The 19256-nt window shown below is 40.2% G+C and overlaps 2 protein-coding genes across 2 annotated transcripts; both read right to left on the bottom strand.

Annotated features, from left to right (window-relative positions):
* Window positions 1-3743: 3743 nt before the first annotated feature.
* Window positions 3744-6818, bottom strand: LOC132888411 (extracellular calcium-sensing receptor-like). Its single transcript, XM_060924462.1, has 6 exons — window positions 6718-6818; window positions 6232-6523; window positions 5308-6120; window positions 5001-5228; window positions 4767-4890; window positions 3744-4651 (listed from the first exon to the last, which is right to left on the bottom strand). Exons 1-6 carry the CDS (start codon window positions 6804-6806, stop codon window positions 3744-3746), a joined length of 2454 nt encoding a protein of 817 aa, XP_060780445.1. The 5' UTR covers window positions 6807-6818.
* A 3894-nt stretch (window positions 6819-10712) lies between these two features.
* Window positions 10713-13850, bottom strand: LOC132888410 (extracellular calcium-sensing receptor-like). The gene is made up of 6 exons (XM_060924461.1): window positions 13693-13850; window positions 13203-13494; window positions 12243-13055; window positions 11938-12165; window positions 11739-11862; window positions 10713-11620 (listed from the first exon to the last, which is right to left on the bottom strand). Exons 1-6 carry the CDS (start codon window positions 13779-13781, stop codon window positions 10713-10715), a joined length of 2454 nt encoding a protein of 817 aa, XP_060780444.1. The 5' UTR covers window positions 13782-13850.
* Window positions 13851-19256: the final 5406 nt, after the last annotated feature.

Below are 19256 nucleotides of genomic sequence, written 5' to 3'. Positions count from 1 at the left end.
GTTCGGGAAGAACTTCAGGCCATGCTCGAAATGGGCATCGTCGAGGAGTCCCACAGTGACTGGAGCAGCCCGGTGGTCTTGGTTCCCAAGGCCGACGGCTCGGTCCGGTTCTGCGTGGACTATAGAAAAGTCAATGCGGTGTCTAAATTCGACGCGTACCCAATGCCTCGTATTGATGAGCTGCTTGATCGACTAGGCACGGCTCGCTTTTACTCGACACTGGATTTGACGAAGGGATATTGGCAGATCCCCTTGACTCCATTATCCCGGGAAAAAACGGCCTTTTCCACACCGTTCGGCTTACACCAGTTCGTCACACTTCCGTTTGGGCTGTTTGGGGCGCCCGCTACGTTTCAGCGGCTGATGGACCGGATCCTCCGGCCCCACGCCACCTATGCGGCCGCTTATTTAGACGACATAATCATTTATAGTAATGACTGGCAGCGGCACCTGCAACACCTGAGGGCCGTCCTTAGGTCGCTGAGGCGGGCGGGGCTCACTGCCAACCCGAAGAAGTGTGCGATTGGGCGGGTGGAAGTACGGTATCTGGGCTTCCACTTGGGTAACGGGCAGGTGCGTCCCCAAATTAATAAGACAGCAGCGATTGCGGCCTGCCCGAGACCCAAGACCAAAAAGGGGGTGAGACAGTTCCTGGGGCTGGCTGGCTATTATCGTAGGTTCATACCTAATTATTCGGACGTCACCAGCCCGCTGACTGACCTCACTAAAAAGGGGGCGCCAGACCCGGTCCAGTGGACGGAGCAGTGCCAGCGGGCTTTCTCTGAGGTAAAGGCTGCACTGTGTGGGGGGCCACTTTTGCACTCCCCTGACTTCTCTCTCCCCTTTTTGTTGCAGACGGATGCGTCGGACAGAGGGCTGGGGGCCGTTTTGTCCCAGCAGGTGGGGGGAGAGGACCGCCCAGTGTTGTACATCAGCCGGAAGCTGTCAGTGCGTGAGGGGCGCTACAGCACTATCGAGAAGGAGTGCCTGGCGATCAAGTGGGCGGTCCTCGCCCTCCGTTACTACCTGCTGGGGCGCTCTTTCACCCTCTGTTCGGACCACGCGCCCCTCCAGTGGCTCCACCGCATGAAGGATGCCAACGCGCGGATCACCCGTTGGTATCTGGCGCTCCAACCTTTCAACTTCAAGGTGGTCCACAGGCCGGGGGCGCAGATGGTCGTGGCGGACTTCCTCTCCCGTCAAGGGGGGGGGGGAGTCGGCTGCGGGCCGGACGGGCGCCCGGCCTGAGTCGGGCGGTGGGGGTATGTGGCAGCGGGGGCGTGGTCAAGCACCGGTCTGTGACAGGAGGGCGGAGTTGGGGAAGGTAAGTGGCAGAATCGCTTCACCTGAGTGTCATTAACCTGTGTTTTGTGTGTTCTCCCCAGTAAACCGCCCTATTTAAGGAGGGAGAGCGAGAGCAGAGGGAGAACCGGACGAGACGCTGTGTGTGTGTGTGTGTCTCTCGCGCTAGTGAAAACAGCGTTGCAACTCTGAAAAGTGTGGCAATAAAGCCGGTTAACAAACCTGATCTCTGTCCTGCCGTCCTCTGTGCTCCACCCACACGCGATTCACTCTACAGACATTTATTTACTAATCATATTGGTTACTTATGTTCTCTACTCAAAATCTGGTCACAGCCCTTGACCAGCTCAACCAGTTCTTTAGTTTGTGTGGCAAATTTTTTTATGAAGAGAAGCAGAAAACAACTTTGAAGGAACATTTTATAAGACATTTCTTTTATTATTATTATTGTAATACTCACAAAATATGTGTTTTGTTGAGATTATTATTATTATTATTATTGTTTCATTTCCTCTGAGAGTCACTTGTTGGTTTATCACTTGTATTATTTTATTGTAGTCTGTCTAATTCAGAATAAGAAGTCACACAGAGACACACACAATGACATACTGTTGTGTGAAATGGACACTGGGAGGCAGCACTTACCGGCGGCGTCACTGGGACTCTTTGCAATGCATCGTGAAAGTGGGGCTCATAATCCAGATGAATGGAGAATGAGCAACAGTTGTCCTGCTTCGCTGATTTCTGTCTTATATTTCCAGGTTAATTACTCACCTTTTCTGAGACTTCAGATGTTTATAAGCTAATATGAATCCCCGGTGATGTGTGGTCTATAAGCTAGAAGGTTGTTAAGAGTGTAAATAAAGTAAAGTGTCACGGTACGTGACTATTGTAGTGGGGAAAATGGCATCCGACACTGTAGCCAAATGTTTACTTTCCTTTGTTTCTTTCAGCTCCTGGGCATTTGTAGGTTATTACTGTATGTGTGAAAATCAGTGTGTGTGTGGCACATTATTCGAATTGGGCATTTGTGGGCTATTACTGTACTGTGTGAAAACCAGTTGTGTGTGTGTAGTGCATTGCTTGAAATGCTGAAGCTAATGCTAATGTGCAGGTTAAGGCCAGCTAAGGCTGCAGCCTTGGTGAAGGGCACACGTCAGTTGTAAACAATAAGTTCACGGGTTAAAGCGGCAAGCTATGAGTCAGCCATGTTTATTATTTCAGTTTGTGTTCAGTTGTGTAAATGTGAACTAGTTTAACTGCAAGAGAGATTTATTCTGTTATATTAAGTGAGCACTTAATGTACTTTATGTACAGATAAAGAAAATACTCTTTTGATGAGAGATAATGAAGATGTGTGTTTGAGAGAAAAGTGTATACATGATTGGTGATGGACGGATGACATGATTAAAAGGGAAAATGTTTATCTTTCGTTTGATACAAATTTTGATACGTTTATTTGTTGAAAATATGAAAGTATATACATTTAATGTGAATGTTATCTAAAATGGTTAATACCAGTGCTTTAATGCAGACATAATAACATAAATAATTCATGATTGCAGTGAAAAGGTTAAATGAAAGTGAGAATAAACATAATCCAGATGAATGGAGAATGGGCAACAGTTGTCCTGCTTCGCTGATTTCTGTCTTATATTTCCAGCTCCTTTCAGAGGATTATCTATATATCTGTCAGTGGAGACCAAGCCGGGACCCACTACATTATTATTATTATTATTATTATTATTATTATTATATTTTTCAGCTGTAATAGACTGGTGAAAATAAGTCTGATTTTGAATATTTTAAATTTATCACTGTAATAATTTCCTAGGCTATATACATGTGAAGTTTGTTAGATTACAGTGGATTTGGACAGGGCCCAGTTGCTGAATTTGTCACAGGTTAAATCAGATTCCAATGCAGGAAACTTAAACCAAAGGGTATATAAACCTGTCCATTACCCTGCATGGGTACAGCTATTTTTATTGATAACAGGCCTTTGACAATATGCTTATAATGTATGGAAATACACATGTTGTGTGTGGTATGATAATTATTTAATTTTCATTTATTTATTTATTTGTTTGTTTCTTTGTTTGTTTGTTACTCAGATTATGGTCTATGTCAGCAGGGTTTCTTTACGGCTTAAGCTGGGGACCAACATAATTTAAAGAAAGGCAATATTTTGTGATAAAAACTGTCTCAAAAGATATGCAAAAACACAAACCATGGATATGTAATAATACTTAATGCATTATCCACTAACTACATGCAAATGATGCTGCAAAGTCAGACTATAGATAGCAGATTATTTACAATTATGGAAATAGTAGCTGTTTATGCAAATCCATGTTAAAGGCTTTCATTTAAACTAGAACATGCATTTAAATATGGTGTATACTTTAATCATTTGAATATGGGCTACTTCAACAGTTTAATCATTTAATAGGTGCTTTAGCCATCATTTGCTTTTTAGTGTTCTTCTCTGATTTCAGTATGATTATATAACACTTTGGAAGAAATATGCAGAATAGTAAACCAAAGCTTGATGCTAAAATGGCAAATATCTCTACAGCTACAGTGAATTTTCCAGGAGAGCTGACATAAGCAGGTATAAAGGTGATCCAAACTGCACAGAATATGAGTAGGCTGAATGTGATGAATTTGGCTTCATTGAAATTGTCAGGCAGTTTCCGGGCCAGAAAAGCCAAAATAAAACAGAATAGAGCCAGGAGTCCTATATAACCCAGCACGGCCCAGAACCCGATTGCTGAGCCGACATGACATTCTAATATGATCTTCTCCTTATAGTATTTCATATTTTTGTTAGGAAAAGGAGGGGATAATGTTAACCACAGTACACAAATAATGACCTGTACAAGAGTGAAGGCAAGTACACTGAGTCTCTGCTGTTGAGGCCCAAACCATTTCATGACATCACTACCAGGAAGTGTTGCCCTGAAGGCCATTAACACCACTACAGTTTTCCCCAGAATGCAGGAGATGCAGAGGACAAATATGATCCCAAATGCTGTGTGGCGCAACATACAGGACCACTCAGAGGGCTGACCAATAAATGTAAGTGAACAGAGGAAACACAGAGTCAGAGAGAAGAGCAGCAAGAAGCTCAGTTCAGAATTATTTGCTCGAACGATTGGTGTGTCCTTGTGTTTAAAGAAAATTACTGCAATGCAGATGGTGAAAGACACTCCTAACAAAGAAAAGGATACCAGAATGATTCCCATTATTTCCTCAAATGACAGGAATTCCACCAGCTTTATGACACAAGTATCTTTTCTGTTATTAGACCACAGTTCAGGTGGGCACATGGTACAAGTTAGAGAATCTATGAAAGGAGAAAAGGAATAACAGTTTAGGTGTCTGCAATTCTATTGTGTTTATGGAAAAAAATAGTTTTGAAACTTGCATGCATCGTTGATACAAAACATTGTTCATTATACCTGTGACATTACTGATTTCCCCCTCTGCACAAGGAATACAGTCAAAACAACAGATTGGCCTTCCTTTCTGCACAGCCTTCCTTGAGCCCAGGGGACAACTTGGACTACACACAGAGACTGGTACCTGCAAATATGATATATATCTTATTTTCAGGTACCAGTCTCTGTATGTATATACTGTATATAGAGACAAAGAGAGATATATATTCTGAGCATATAGGTATTGTAATTTGCCTGTGCTTTGCTGTTGGCCCAGGTTATGCTGATGTTGTTAAATGACAGCTGAAGATCTGTTTGCAAAGAGCCATCATAGAAGCCGACTTTAACAACCACTATTTTACCATCTTTCTCTTGTTGCCAGTTCAGCAGTTCATACCTTGCTGCTGGGTCTCCATTTTCATCAAAGTATACATCCTCTCCAGCTGTAGTTGTGAAATGGAGCTTCTTCAACTCACTGAATACCTAAATAAAGCATTGCAAACTCTCCCATCATAAATATAAGAACATCATTTTCACAATACTATCTTCTTGTTATACTTACCTGCCATGGTTTGCTATCTGTTATATTTGCGCATGAAATGTGACGTGCTTGTTCACTGTCTTTCTTTGAACAGTTAAGTATGTTATGCAGGGCATAAACCACAGCATAAACAGCCTTGTAAACATTATTTGCGACTCGTAATTCTGAAACATCTGTATAAAGGTTTTGAACTTCACTGAGACTTTCATTACCTTTGCACATTTGTTTTATCTCAGTATTTTCTTTTGTGGGAAGTTTACATTCAAATATTGTCTCCCATAACTCTTTGTAAATAGCTGCATCAGTAACAGGATTAATCTTTGTCAGAAATTGCCTAAGGCCCTTAATTTGAGCTTTTGGGATAGCAAAACCCATGGATCCTTTCAGAAGATGCTGCCATTGAGCACTAGCTGGGTTGATATCCGAAATCCAGGACTCACTTCCAATCCACTGAAACCCAGTCATGTTCTGTAAGGCCATTTCATTTAGAAGAAACCCAAAATCAGAGTATGCAACAAATGCTACAATAACTTTGGAGGTTGAAGCCTTGATAATATCAACTATTTCCAGAATTTTTTCTCTGGGGTCCATCCGAAAGAATGGCATGGAATATTCAACACAGATTCCCTCTTCTTTAGCTGCAATGATGAATTCATTTATGCCATTGTTCCCATAGTCATTATCACTACATACGGCCCCTACCCATGTCCAGCCAAAATGCCTGACCAACTTAGCCAAAGCTCTGCTCTGGTAGTAATCACTGGGAATAGTTCTGAAGAAAGATGGGTATTTCTTTTTGTCACTTAGGCATGCACATGTTGCAAAGTGACTGACCTGCAATACATAGATTTCAATCACTTATCATTTACATTAAACTTTCCTTTCCTTATTAAACATGTTCTTAATTTACCATCAAAAAATGAGGGGTTTTTTTCTAAGTCTTACCACAGGTATATGCAAAGGTCCCACAGTTGCAGAAATGGCAAGAGAAGGGCTTGATGATGCTTGTCCTATGATTGCTTGAACTGTATCAGACTTGGAGCAAGACATTACAGATGTATTTTTTCCATTGCCATTAACCAAGGACAAGGCAGATCTTGTAGTTATTTCTACTGATCCACATGCATCATAGATTCTATAACCCACTTTTACACCAGGAAGAATATCAGTTCTGTTGTTGATTTCCTCAATGGCAAATAACATTGTTTGTGCATTTTGAAATTCACGGAAACTTATGCTACAGGGTCAAGAAAACAAAACTACACATCTTTCTCATGAACTCCATAAGCAGTACTACATTAACAAGTTTATATATTGTATGCCATAATGTAAATAATTAAAGAAAATATGTCTGATATTCTTAAAATGAGTACATCTTAAACCAATGCTCTCATTCCCCAACAAATTCAAATTCCCCTAATGTGCTCTCACCTTCTGCATTTTGGCTGCCAGGGCTCAGATGTAAAAAGATGTATTGTCTGGTCCCATTTGACATGGAAGGAAAAGAGACCACCAATCATTACATCACCATCTTTGCTGAGTTTAGGTGGATTGTGCAGGCCTAATAAGCTGCATGGAGGATCAGCTGCTCTCACTTGAGTGAAAAATAGCCATGTATGCAGAAACCTCATTCTCATCCCCCCTCAATACCATTACCTCTGCTTAGGCTTTTATAGAACCCTTTGACTCCCAAATTGATCAGACCCTTGGGAGCGGGTTTAAGAATGTGCTCATACTTTGCTTTACAGTACTTTGATATATTTGAATTTTACAGGCCTGGATTTTATTGGAATTGATATCTGTTGTTATAACATCTGATTTTTGCCAAATGTTGATATAGAGATAATAAAGAGTTTCAGCAATGATGTTATTTTCCTTCTCCATTCCTTGAATTTTCAGCAGATGCTATTTGACAAATTGAAATAGGAAAAACAAATATAAATTTTCATTTAGTGTGAAAATGTTTGCTGAACTGAAATATTTTTTATTAAAAATACATGTATTAAGTTTTGTACTAAGACTTCTCTTTTCATCTGTAATTGATTGATTGATCATTACTATTCAGGTAAGAGTCATGTTGGAAAACATTAAACAGCTCCAATATATAGTAATTAACAATTATCATTTCTTTTTCTGCTCTTTTAGCATCATTTTTTCAATTAGTATTTAGCTTCTGTTTTCAAACGTTAATTTATGTTCTATGAACTCTTTATTCTGTTGAGGATCATGGTGGATCCAAAGTCTATCCCAGGAACGCTGGAAGTGAGACAGGAATATGCCCTGATTCGGCCAATCATCCCTCACAGGGTACCATGCACACACACACACACACACACACACCGTAGGAGTAATTAACATCGCCAAAACACCTTTTTTGGGAGGTGTGAGTACACTCTTCACTGGATGGTGCCTTTCTGTCGTGACAGAGAATAATTTCTAAAGTTCATGAAGAGCTTTGTAGTCCTGCACTTGATTATATTGGACTTAATCAAGCACTAGCTGTAATCGGAGTGCTACCAGTTATGTGCTCATGCTGTACCAATCTGTGCCTGTGTACATGAAGATGAAGGGAATGAAGGCCTATTACCCAAACTTTATCCACATAGCTAAAATTCCACATGATGATTGTGTATATTCACACTGTTTCTCATGAATGTTAAAGAATGAAAAAACAACAAAAAAGAGATATTGACAATGTTTCCCCAATCACCTCTGTATCTGTATTTTTCAGCAACTCCTTTATATTTTCTTGCAGAAAAAAAAAAATTCTGCACTTTAAATTGCATGCATCATTTCACTGTCAGTATATTCATCGTTTATCAATTGTCAACATTTTCAGATTCAAAATATCTGAAGTGACATGTTTGATATTTGATTTCCATTTAATCTAAAACATTTAGTGTCAGTGGTAGCCTAGCATAAAAACCTGCATCATTGTGTGATTTCTGTTTTCATGTGAAGACACAATCTCTCTGGCAAACATGGAATGTTATCACTCCTTCTATCTTTCCAGCTGCAATTGTGAATAGGACCAAATTTGACCCCAAGCACTGTTGCAAGTTACAGGATGAGAGTGGAAGACCAAAGGAGAAAATAGAGTTCACTACATTTCCCATATCTGTTTATCTGAAAATAAAACTTCAAAACATATATTAGGTCTCAATAGGAACATGGTATTTAAATAATATATGTCCCCAATGTGTTTTTTTTTTTTTTATTTGGTTGAAAGTACCAAAAGGGTAAGCAGTACTCTGTTCTTTGTTTTGTTCATAATTTTTCCTGGTGGGGATGGTGTGCAGTCAAACCATTAGACTCGCATCTTTTCGAAACAGGCTTCCATTCACCTGTGGGCCAACTCTCACAGCATAAAGACACACAGGCACTTGCCAAACATGACTGGAAACTTGTCCTGCAATAATAATAATAATAATAATAATAATAATAATAATAGCACAGTGGTGTAGTGGTTAGCACTGTCACCTCACAGCAAGAAGGTTCTGGGTTCGAGCCCAGTGGCCGAAGGAGGCCTTTCTGTGTGGAGTTTGCATGTTCTCACTGTATCTGCGTGGGTTTCCACTGGGTGCTTCAGTTACCCCCACAGTCCAAAGGCATGCAGGTAAAGCTAATTGGTGGCTCTAAATTGACCATAGGTGTGAATGTGAGTGTGACTGGTTGTTTGTCTCTTTGTATCAGCCCTGCAATGATCTGGCGACTTGTCCAGAGTGTGGCCCACCTCTCAGCCATAATCAGCTGGGATAGGCTCCAGCTTGCCTGCATCCCTGTAGAACAGGATAACCAGCTACAGATAATGGATGGATAGATAGATAATAATAATAATAAACTCGAATGTGACATTTTCAGATATTTGTGATGTGGATTTGTGAAAAGTTAAGTGACCTGCAGGTTAAACATCAACTTGGTAATTCAAACCAAAAGGGACTTTGTAAACAAGACTCTCTTTCTGGCAGATTGCATCCTAGTAGCAGACAATGATCATGGTTTTGTGGTCCATCCATCCATTATCTGTAGCCACTTATCCTGTGTAGGGTCGCAGGCAAGCTGGAGCCTATCCCAGCTGACAATGGGCAAGAGGCAGGGTACACCCTGGATAAGTCACCAGGTCATCGCACATAGAGACAAACAACCATTCACACCCACAGTCAATTTAGAGCAACCAGTTAGCCTAACCTGCATGTCTTTGGACTGTGGGGTAAACCAGAGTACCCAGAGGAAACTCACACAGACACGGGGAGAACATGCAAACTCCACACAGAAAGGCCTTCATCAGCCACTGGGTTCGAACCCAGGACCTTCTTGCTGGTAGGTGACAGTGCTAAACACTACAGCACTGTGCCACCCCTGGTTTTGTGGTCCATCATTTATTATTTTGCAAGGTGAACACATTCGCTTATTAGGAACAGATTCAAAAGCTATTGTGTATGTGATTTTTAGAATTGGAGGACGAAGTATAAGATAATATGACGGTGGCATGCTGCATGGTTACCTGTTAGAGTGGCATCATTGCTGTTGGGTAGCTTTTCTTCCAGTGCCCTTTCTTATGTACTGCAATAATAAATATGGCAATGCAATTTATTTCTCATTATATTTATATGATAAATATATGATATGATAAATATGTATAAAACCTGGTCACAGTCCTTGACCAGCTCAACCAGTTGTTTAGTTTGTTTGGGGGATTTTTACGAAGACAAGCAAAAAACAACTTTGACGGAACACTTTATTCGGTCTTTGTCTTACTTATTAATATATGTTTCAGCTGAAATCGACTGGTGGAAATAAGTATGATTTTGGATCTTTTAAATTTACCTCATCACTCAAATAATTTCACAGGATATATGCATATGAAGTGTGTTAGAGCACAGCAATATTGGACAGGACCCAGTTGCTGAATTTGTCAAAGATTAAATCAGATTTCCATGTAGGAAATTAAACCAAAGGTTATAAAAACCAGTCCACTAACCTGCATGGGAATAGGCACTTTTATTGATGACAGGCAATTAAGAGTACACTTAGAATAGATGGAAATGCACATGTGGTGTGTGGTTTGATAACTGTATTTTCTTCAGTTGCTCAGATTATGGTTGATGTCAGCAGGGTCACTTTATGGCTTAAGCTGGGGACAAAATAATTTAAAGAAAGGCAATAGTTTCTGGGAAAACCTGCCTCCAATAACATGCAAAAATACACCATGTTTATGAAATCATACTGAATGCATGGACCATTAATCAAATGCAAATCCTACTACAAAGTCAGACAATAGATAGTTTATTTCCTACAGTTTTTGAAATTGTAGCTCTTTGTGCAAACCCATTTTGAAGGCCTTCATTTAAACTAGGATATGCCTTTAAATAAGGTGCATACTTTAAACTTCAATCATTTGAAAATTGGTTATCTAGACAGTTTAATCATTTAACAGGTGGCTTAGCCATCATTTGCTTTTTAGTGTTCTTCTCTGGTTTCAGTATGATTATATAACACTTTGGAAGAAATATGCAGAATAGTAAACCAAAGCTTGATGCTAAAATGGCAAATATCTCTACAGCTACAGTGAATTTTCCAGGAGAGCTGACATAAGCAGGAATAAAGGTGATCCAAACTGCACAGAATATGAGTATGCTGAAAGTGATAAATTTGGCTTCATTGAAGTTGTCAGGCAGCTTCCGGGCCAGAAAAGCCAAAATAAAACAGAAGAGAGCAAGAAGTCCTATATAACCCAGCACGGCCCAGAACCCTATAGCTGAGCCTACATTACATTCTAATATGATCTTCTCCTTATAGTATTTCATATTTTTGTAGGGAAAAGGAGGGGATAATGTTAACCACAGTACACAAATAATGACCTGTACAAGAGTGAAGGCAAGTACACTGAGTCTCTGCTGTTGAGGCCCAAACCATTTCATGACATCACTACCAGGAAGTGTTGCCCTGAAGGCCATTAACACCACTACTGTTTTCCCCAGAACGCAGGAGATGCAGAGGACAAATATGATCCCAAATGCTGTGTGGCGCAACATACAGGACCATGCAGAAGGCTGACCAATGAATGTAAGTGAACAGAGGAAACAGAGAGTCAGAGAGAAGAGCAGCAAGAAACTCAGTTCAGAATTATTTGCTCGAACAATTGGTGTGTCCTTATGTTTAAAGAAAATTACAGCAATGCAGATGGTGAAAGACACTCCTAACAAAGAAAAGGATACCAGAATGATTCCCATTATTTCCTCAAATGACAGGAATTCCACCAGCTTTATGATACAAGTATCTTTTCTGTTATTAGACCACAGTTCAGGTGGGCACTTCATACAACTGAGAGAATCTATAAAAATAGAGTTAATCGCAGTTGAGCCATTTTCAATTCCATTATGTTTATTAACCAAATAAACATTTTTTTTTTAATTTCATGCATTATTGAAGCTAACCACTATTCATTATACCTGTGACATTACTGATTTCCCCCTCTGCACAAGGAATACAGTCAAAACAACAGATTGGCCTTCCTTTCTGCACAGCCTTCCTTGTGCCCATGGGACAACTTGGACTACACACAGATACTGGCACCTGAAAAAAAAAAAATAATTATATATTCTAAAATATGTCGTAAATATTAGCTTTGCATAAAATATTGTGATTTACCAGTGTTTTGTTGTTGGCCCAGGTTACACTGATGTTGGTTAATGACAGCTGAAGGTGTGTTTGCAATGAGCCATCATAGAAGCCCACTTTAACAAACACCATTTTACCCTCTTTCCCTTGTTGCCAATTCAGCAGTTCATACCTTGCTGCTGGGTCTCCATTTTCATCAAAGAATACATCCTCTCCAGTTGCCGTTGTGAAATGGAGTTTCTTCAACTCATTGACAACCTAAATTAAGCATTGCAAACTTTTCCCATCATAGTTATAAGTACATAATTTTCAGCATGCTATCTTGTTATACTTACCTGCCATGGTTTGTTATCTGTTATGTTTGCACATGAAATGTGACCTTCTTTCCCACTGTCCCTCTTTGAACAGTTATATCTGTTATGCAGGGCATAAGCCACAGCATAAACAGCCTTGTAAACATTATTTGCAACTCGTAATTCTGAAACATCTGTATAAAGATTTTGAACTTGACTGAGACTTTCATTACCTTTGCACATTTGTTTTATCTCAGTATTTTCTTTGGTGGGAAGCTTGCATTCAAATATTGTCTCCCATAACTCTTTGTAAATAGCTGCATCAGAAGCAGGATTAAGCTTGGTCAGAAATTGCCCTAGGCCCTTAATTTGAGCTTTTGGCATAGCAAAACCCATCGAGCCGATCAGAAGATGCTGCCATTGCACAATGGCTGGGTTTATATCAGAAATCCAGGACTCACTTCCAATCCACTGAAACCCAGTCAAGTTCTGTAAGGCCATTTCCTTTAGAAGAACCCCAAGGTCAGAATATGAGACAAATGCTACAATAACTTTGGAGGTTGAAGCCTTGATAATATCAACTACTTTCAGAATTTTTTCTCTGGGGTCTGTCCTAAAGAATGGCATGGAATATTCAACACAGATTCCCACTTCTTTGGCTGCAATGATGAATTCATTTATGCCATTGTTCCCATAGTCATTATCACTGCATACGGCTCCTACCCATGTCCAGCCAAAATGCCTGACCAATGTAGCCAAAGCTCTGCTCTGGTAGTAATCACTGGGAACAGTTCTGAAGAAAGATGGGTATTTCTTCCTGTCACTCAAGCATGCACATGTTGCAAAGTGACTGACCTGCAATTCATAGATTTTAATAACATATAATTTACATATAATATTTTACTTTCATGATTAAACATTCTTAATTTATCATCCAGAGTGTACATTCTATTATTATTATTATTATTATTATTATTATTATTATTATTATTGACGTCTTACCACAGGAATGTGCAATGGCCCCACAGTAGCAGACATGGCAATAGTGGGACTGGAAGATGTTTCACCTACGATTGCTTGAACTGTATCAGACTTGGAGCAAGACATTAGAGATTCATTTTTTCCATTGCCATTAACCAAGGACAAGGCAGATCTTGTAGTTATTTCTACTGATCCACATGCATCATAGATTCTATAACCCACTTTTACACCAGGAAGAATATCAGTTCTGTTGTTGATTTCCTCAATGGCAAATAACATTGTTTGTGCACTTTGAAATTCACGGAGGCTTAGACTACAAGGCCAAGAAAACAAAACTACACATCTTTCTAATGAATTCCATAAGCATCATACAGTAAGACGTTTATATATACAGTAGTATGCTGTAATGCAAATAATTCAAGAAAATATCTCCAATCTTCTTAAAATGAGTACATCTGAAACCAATGCTCTCATTCCTCAACAAATTCAAATTCCCCCAATGTTCCCTCACCTTCTGCATTTTGCCTGCCTTGGCTCAGATGTAAAGACATTTGTTGTCTGGTCCCATTTGACATGGAAGGAAAAAAGACCACCAATCATTACATCACCATCTTTGGTGAGTTGAGGTGGATTGTGCAGGCCTAATAAGCTGCATGAAAGATCAACTGCTCTCACCTGAGTGAATAATAGCCATGTGTACAGAAACTTCATTCTCATCCCTCCCTAAATACCATTACCTCTGTTTAGGCTTTTATAGGACCCTTTAGCTCCCAAATTGATCAGACCCTTGGGAGTGGGTTAAGAATTGCCTCATAATTTGCTTTACAGTACTTTGATATCCTGAAATTTGTAAGGCCTGGATTTTCTTTTTATCTATATCTGTTGTCATAACATATGATTTTACTAACTGTTGATACATTATAGAGACAATAAAAACATTTTCATCCAAACTGATGTTGTTTCCTTTCCCCATTCCTTTAAATTTTAGACAATGCTACCTTTAGTGAGAAAAAAAGACAAATTGAAATAAGAAAAATATTTTCAATGTGTAAAATATTTGCTGAAATGAAATATTTTTGGATTACAAATACATATTTTAAGGTTTTACTTCATGTGATAATGTGTTTCTAAAATGTCTCTTTTCATCTGTAATGGATTGATTGATCATTGTTATTCATGTTAAAATCTGTCCACTGTTTTGGAAAATATTGAAAAGCTACTACACCAAGTAATTACCAATTATACATTTTGTTTCTGTTATTTTAGCAACATTATTTCAATATATTTTAAGTAATCCAGCCACTGGGGGTGCATAAGTATACTCTTGGTGCCAGTCCCAAGCCCAGACAAATTGGAGAGGGTTGCATCAGGAAGGGCATCCAGCGTAAAACTGCCAAATCTAACATGCAGAATGAAAAGAGAAATACCAACGACCGCCTCTGGTACTGTTGGTCTACAGGGTGCCTGTGGAAAGTGTGGTACTGTTGCGCCAAAACGGAGAAGGAGAAAGGGGGGGAGGCATACTAGGAGAGAGCGTGAAAGATGGAACAGAAGGAGCTTAGAATTGAGGGTAGGAACACTGAATGTGGGAACATTGACTGGCAAAGCGAGAGAGTTAGCAGGTATGATGGAAAGAAGGAAGTTGGACATTTTGTGTGTGCAGGAGATGAGGTGGAAAGGAAGCAAGGCCAAGAACATTGGAGATGGATGCAAGTTGTTTTATTATGGAGTCGATGGAAAGAGAAATTATGTTGGTATTGTTTTGAGGGGAGAGTTGGTCAACAGTGTGATTGATGCGAAGAGGGTGTCAGATAGAGTGATAGGCATGAAGTTGGAGATTCAAGGAGTGGTAATCAATGTTGTGTGTGCATATGCCCCACAGGTTGAATGTGAGAATGAAGAGAAAGAGTCTTTCTGGGAAAAGATGGATCAAGTGGTAGAAAGTACACAGAGGGAGGAGTGCGTGCTGATAGGAGCAGATTTCAATGGACATGTTAGTGAGGGAAACAGAGGAGATGAGGATGTGATGGGCAGATATGGTGTAAGAGAGAGAAATGTGGAAGGGCAAATGGTGGCTGATTTTTCAAAGAGGATGAATTGGCAATAGTCAATACATACTTCAAGAAGAAAGAGCAGCACAAGGTGATGTTTAAGAGTGGAGGAAGATCTACACAGGTGGACAGGGCCGGAGTGGGCTCTGTTTTCAGTCCGGGAGTTTAATTCACATTCAGGCCACTTTGAAATGGAGGAGGAATTTGAGTACATTAAAAAAGATAAAACAAATAACTGTTCTTTCACAATGCTTTTTATTTGGTTTAAATTCAGGTAGTGACAATGTATGTTGTTCGTCGTTCTCTGCATTACTTTAGGGTTAATAAAACTTCCATTACACGGTAGTTTAATGACCACAAACGTAATGCAGAGACCGACGAACGATTTCATCTAGTATGAGACGGGGCTCCACTTAAAATTGGATGGTGTGTGGCCGCGTGTCTAATCCGCATATACATTTATCTGTGTCACCAACATGTCCCAAAGTTCTTTAGTGAAAATATTTGAAAACACATCCAAAGGACATGCATCTTCAGAAATCGGCATCTTCGGCCCGGGTGTGGGAATGAACTTTTACGTCGGGGGCGAAATCCAGCTGACTGCCACTCCAAATAGCAAAGCAGCGAGTATGGCTGATTGTTTCGCGTTATTTAAGATGAATTACACAACACATTTTTAGTCACATAGTCTTAAAATAACGAAAGCACCCATCTCGCGTGCATTTGAACCAATGCTTGTGCATTACATGCCGCATACGCCTCGAAAATAATGGCAAATCAACAATGCTGGGTACTCAGCAACCGGCAGATAAAGCGTGAGGGCGCATTAGGCAACTCAAAAATGGTTAAATGAAATGTAGGCTAAAGCAAGTGTTCGATTCTGCTTAGAATATTGGCATACGCATACACCTCCTCTAAGTTATATATTTAACAACAATTATTTAACATCAAATATGACTTCTAGGCCTATGTGTTCATAACCACAATGTGCGCACGCCTGTGGAAATGCACGGTGTGACAGCGAGATGAAATAGGCTGGATGAGGAAATAACGCGCAACAGCACATTTGGGACCTGTTCATCTAAAATTGTTAATAACTGGGATGTAAAGCAATGTCCGGTTCTTCTTAGAATTAAGACATACACCACATCTATACCGTGTAAATTGCGAGATTTCACATGACATCAAAAAGCTGAATTGACATCGCAAACTATCGACACATTATAGGCCTAGCATAGACTGATAAAATCGACAAACAGGGTTATCATACTCCATATCTTTCGTAACCTACCAGCTGGTCTTGAGAACATATCTGTCAATTTGGCACATTTTGCTGCCACCCCACCTCCTTCCTTTTTTTAAGCTTCGCCCTTTCGGTTCCACCTGGCCTCTTTCTGCCCTCCATCACTGACGCGCGCTGTTTCGCGCCAATGTTGTTTAAGTTCCCCGCAATACAGAGGAGGAGTCTTGGACCAAACCAACTGCAATAGAGGGGAGGGGAGAATTTCCTTATTTGGTAGCGCCTATTTAATCTGCTGCGATGCTGTCAGCGCCTGGGCTGCCATGTGAAAATGCAGAGTGCAGTTGAATTGATGATTAATGCAAGAATAAGATCAGTGACCAAAATTAGTGAAAATTATTTTCCCCATGCTCCAAGCAGGCCACCATTGATGGTTTGGGCCGGGGATGGTCCCGGCTAAATATAGGGCCACCCCGGCATTGCAGGTGGACTACATACTCTGCCGAAGGGGTAACCTGAAGGAGATTGGAGACTATAAAGTGATGGCAGGGGAGAGTGTAGCTAGACAACATCAAGTGGTCGTGTGCAGGATGAGCTTGAAAGTGAAAAAGAAGAAGCGTGAAATAGTGGAGCTGAAGATTAAGTGGTGGAAACTAAAAGAGGTTGAACATCAGAAGGAGTTTAGGGAAGAAATGAGACAAGCATTGAGTGGTCATGGAAGTCTGCCAGAAGATTGGAATACTACTGCTGTAAGAGAGGCAGCAAGGAAGGTGGTCATCGGGAAGGAGGAAGGAAGACAAGGAGACATGGTGGTGGAACAAAGAAGTGCAGGAAATTATAAAAGAGAAGAGGCTAGCAAAGAAGAATTGGGATGATCAGAGAGACAAGGAAAGCAGGCAGTTATACAGAGAGATGAGACAGAAGGCAAAAAGAGCAGTAGCAAAGGTGAAAGCAGATGCATACCAGGAGTTGTATGAACGACTGGAGACCAAAGAAGGAGAGAAAGACTTGTACAGACTAGATAGGCAGAGAAACAGGGAAGCGAGGGATGTACAGCAGGTAAGAGTGATGAAAGATGTAAATGGAAATGTGCTGACAAAAAAAAGAGAGTGTATTAAGAAGGTGGAAAGAGTACTTTGAGGATTTATTAAATGAGGAGAATCCAAGAGAGAAAAGGTCAGATTCATTGGAGACAGCAAATCAGGAAGCAGAGTTGGTTAGTCAGGATGAGGTGAGGGCAGCCATGAAAAGATTTAAGACTGGGAAAGCAGTCAGACCAGATGGTATCCTGATTGAGGCTTGGAGACGTTTGGGTGAGACGGCTGTGGAGTTCCTAACGAGATTGTTTAATAAGATCCTAGAGAATGAGAAAATGCCAAATGAATGGAGCAAGAGTGTGCTAGTCCCAATATACAAGAATAATGGAGTTGTACAGAGCTGCAGTAATTACAGAGGAATAAAATTGATGAGCCACACCATGAAGCTATAGGAAAGGGTATTGGAGGCGAGATTGAGAAGAGAGGTAGCAATCTGTGAACAGCAGTACAGGTTTATGCCAAGGAAGAGCACGTCGGATGCAATTTTTGCTTTAAGAATGTTAATGGAGAAGTACAGAGAATGCCAGAGAAAGCTACATTGTGTGTTTGTAGACCTGGAGAAAGCATACAATAGAGTGCCAAAAGATGAGTTATGGTATTGTATGAGAAAGAGTGGAGTGAAGGAGAAGTATTTTAGAGTGGTGCAAGACATGTATGAGAACAGTGAAACAGCAGTGAGGTGTGCAGTTAGAACAACTGAATGGTTCAAGGTGAAGGTGGGACTCCATCAAGGATCTGCTTTGAGTCCTTTCTTGTTTGCCATAGTGATGGATAGCTTGACGGACGATGTTGGGGTTCAACCCAGTCTGAAACAGTCAATCGGGATCCCCGCCCTCGTACCACCCAGACGTCTGGGATGGAACACCGCAAAAAAACAGAGAACCAGAGATCGGTTTAACTGCTGTTTATTCACAGTATTCTCGCCAAAGATGAAAGATTACAAACACCTTTTATAACAAATCATAATCTCTCCAAACGGCTATTGTGTCTGTCAAATATGTGTGTGTGTTTGTATGTGACCTCAGAGAGGGGTGTGTGTGTGTGTGTCTATGGGAGGGTGTGAGTGAGTGACATCATTTTGATATCTGTGTCTATGTGCTAGGTCAGCAAATCACATCTTAATTCCATATGTATGTGTGTGTGTGAATGAAACCTTCAATCATAAGCAAAATAATATTTCAGCAATTCAGCAATTTCATTTAAGTACGTCAAAGCACGCAAGATGTTTTTATGACAATGTTTTAAACAAAGACTATGTTTGGTCTAACAAAGAAGTGTTCTTCTCCACTGGACGAAGGTCAGGCTACACAGGAACAGTTTAAAATCACTGCCATAGTATATGCAATAGTCCAAAATAATAAAGGATCTTAAAAAGCTCTAAAATATAAAGTCTTAACTCTTTGTTCAGCAATAAGGCTACCATTACATCCAACATTAAAGTGTGTGTGGGTCGATCTGACATCAAAACAGACCTTGGCATCGTTCAGACACATCTCTGATCAAAAATACACATTTCATATCAAAATAAACAAAATGTTCCCAAACAATGTCCAGCCGAGACAGAAGGTCATTTTTAACTGAACCGAAGTTAATCCTTAATCTTGTCACCATTTTACTGCCTTCTTGGTCAAGAATAATACTTATATAAACCTAACAGACGAAGTGAAGCAAGAGTCACCATGGAACA

The sequence above is a fragment of the Neoarius graeffei genome, chromosome 6 (assembly GCF_027579695.1).
Source record: "Neoarius graeffei isolate fNeoGra1 chromosome 6, fNeoGra1.pri, whole genome shotgun sequence".
NCBI lineage: Eukaryota > Metazoa > Chordata > Actinopteri > Siluriformes > Ariidae > Neoarius > Neoarius graeffei.
The sequence above is the reverse complement of the archived record's forward strand: the minus strand, read 5'-3'. Positions and strand labels throughout refer to the sequence as shown.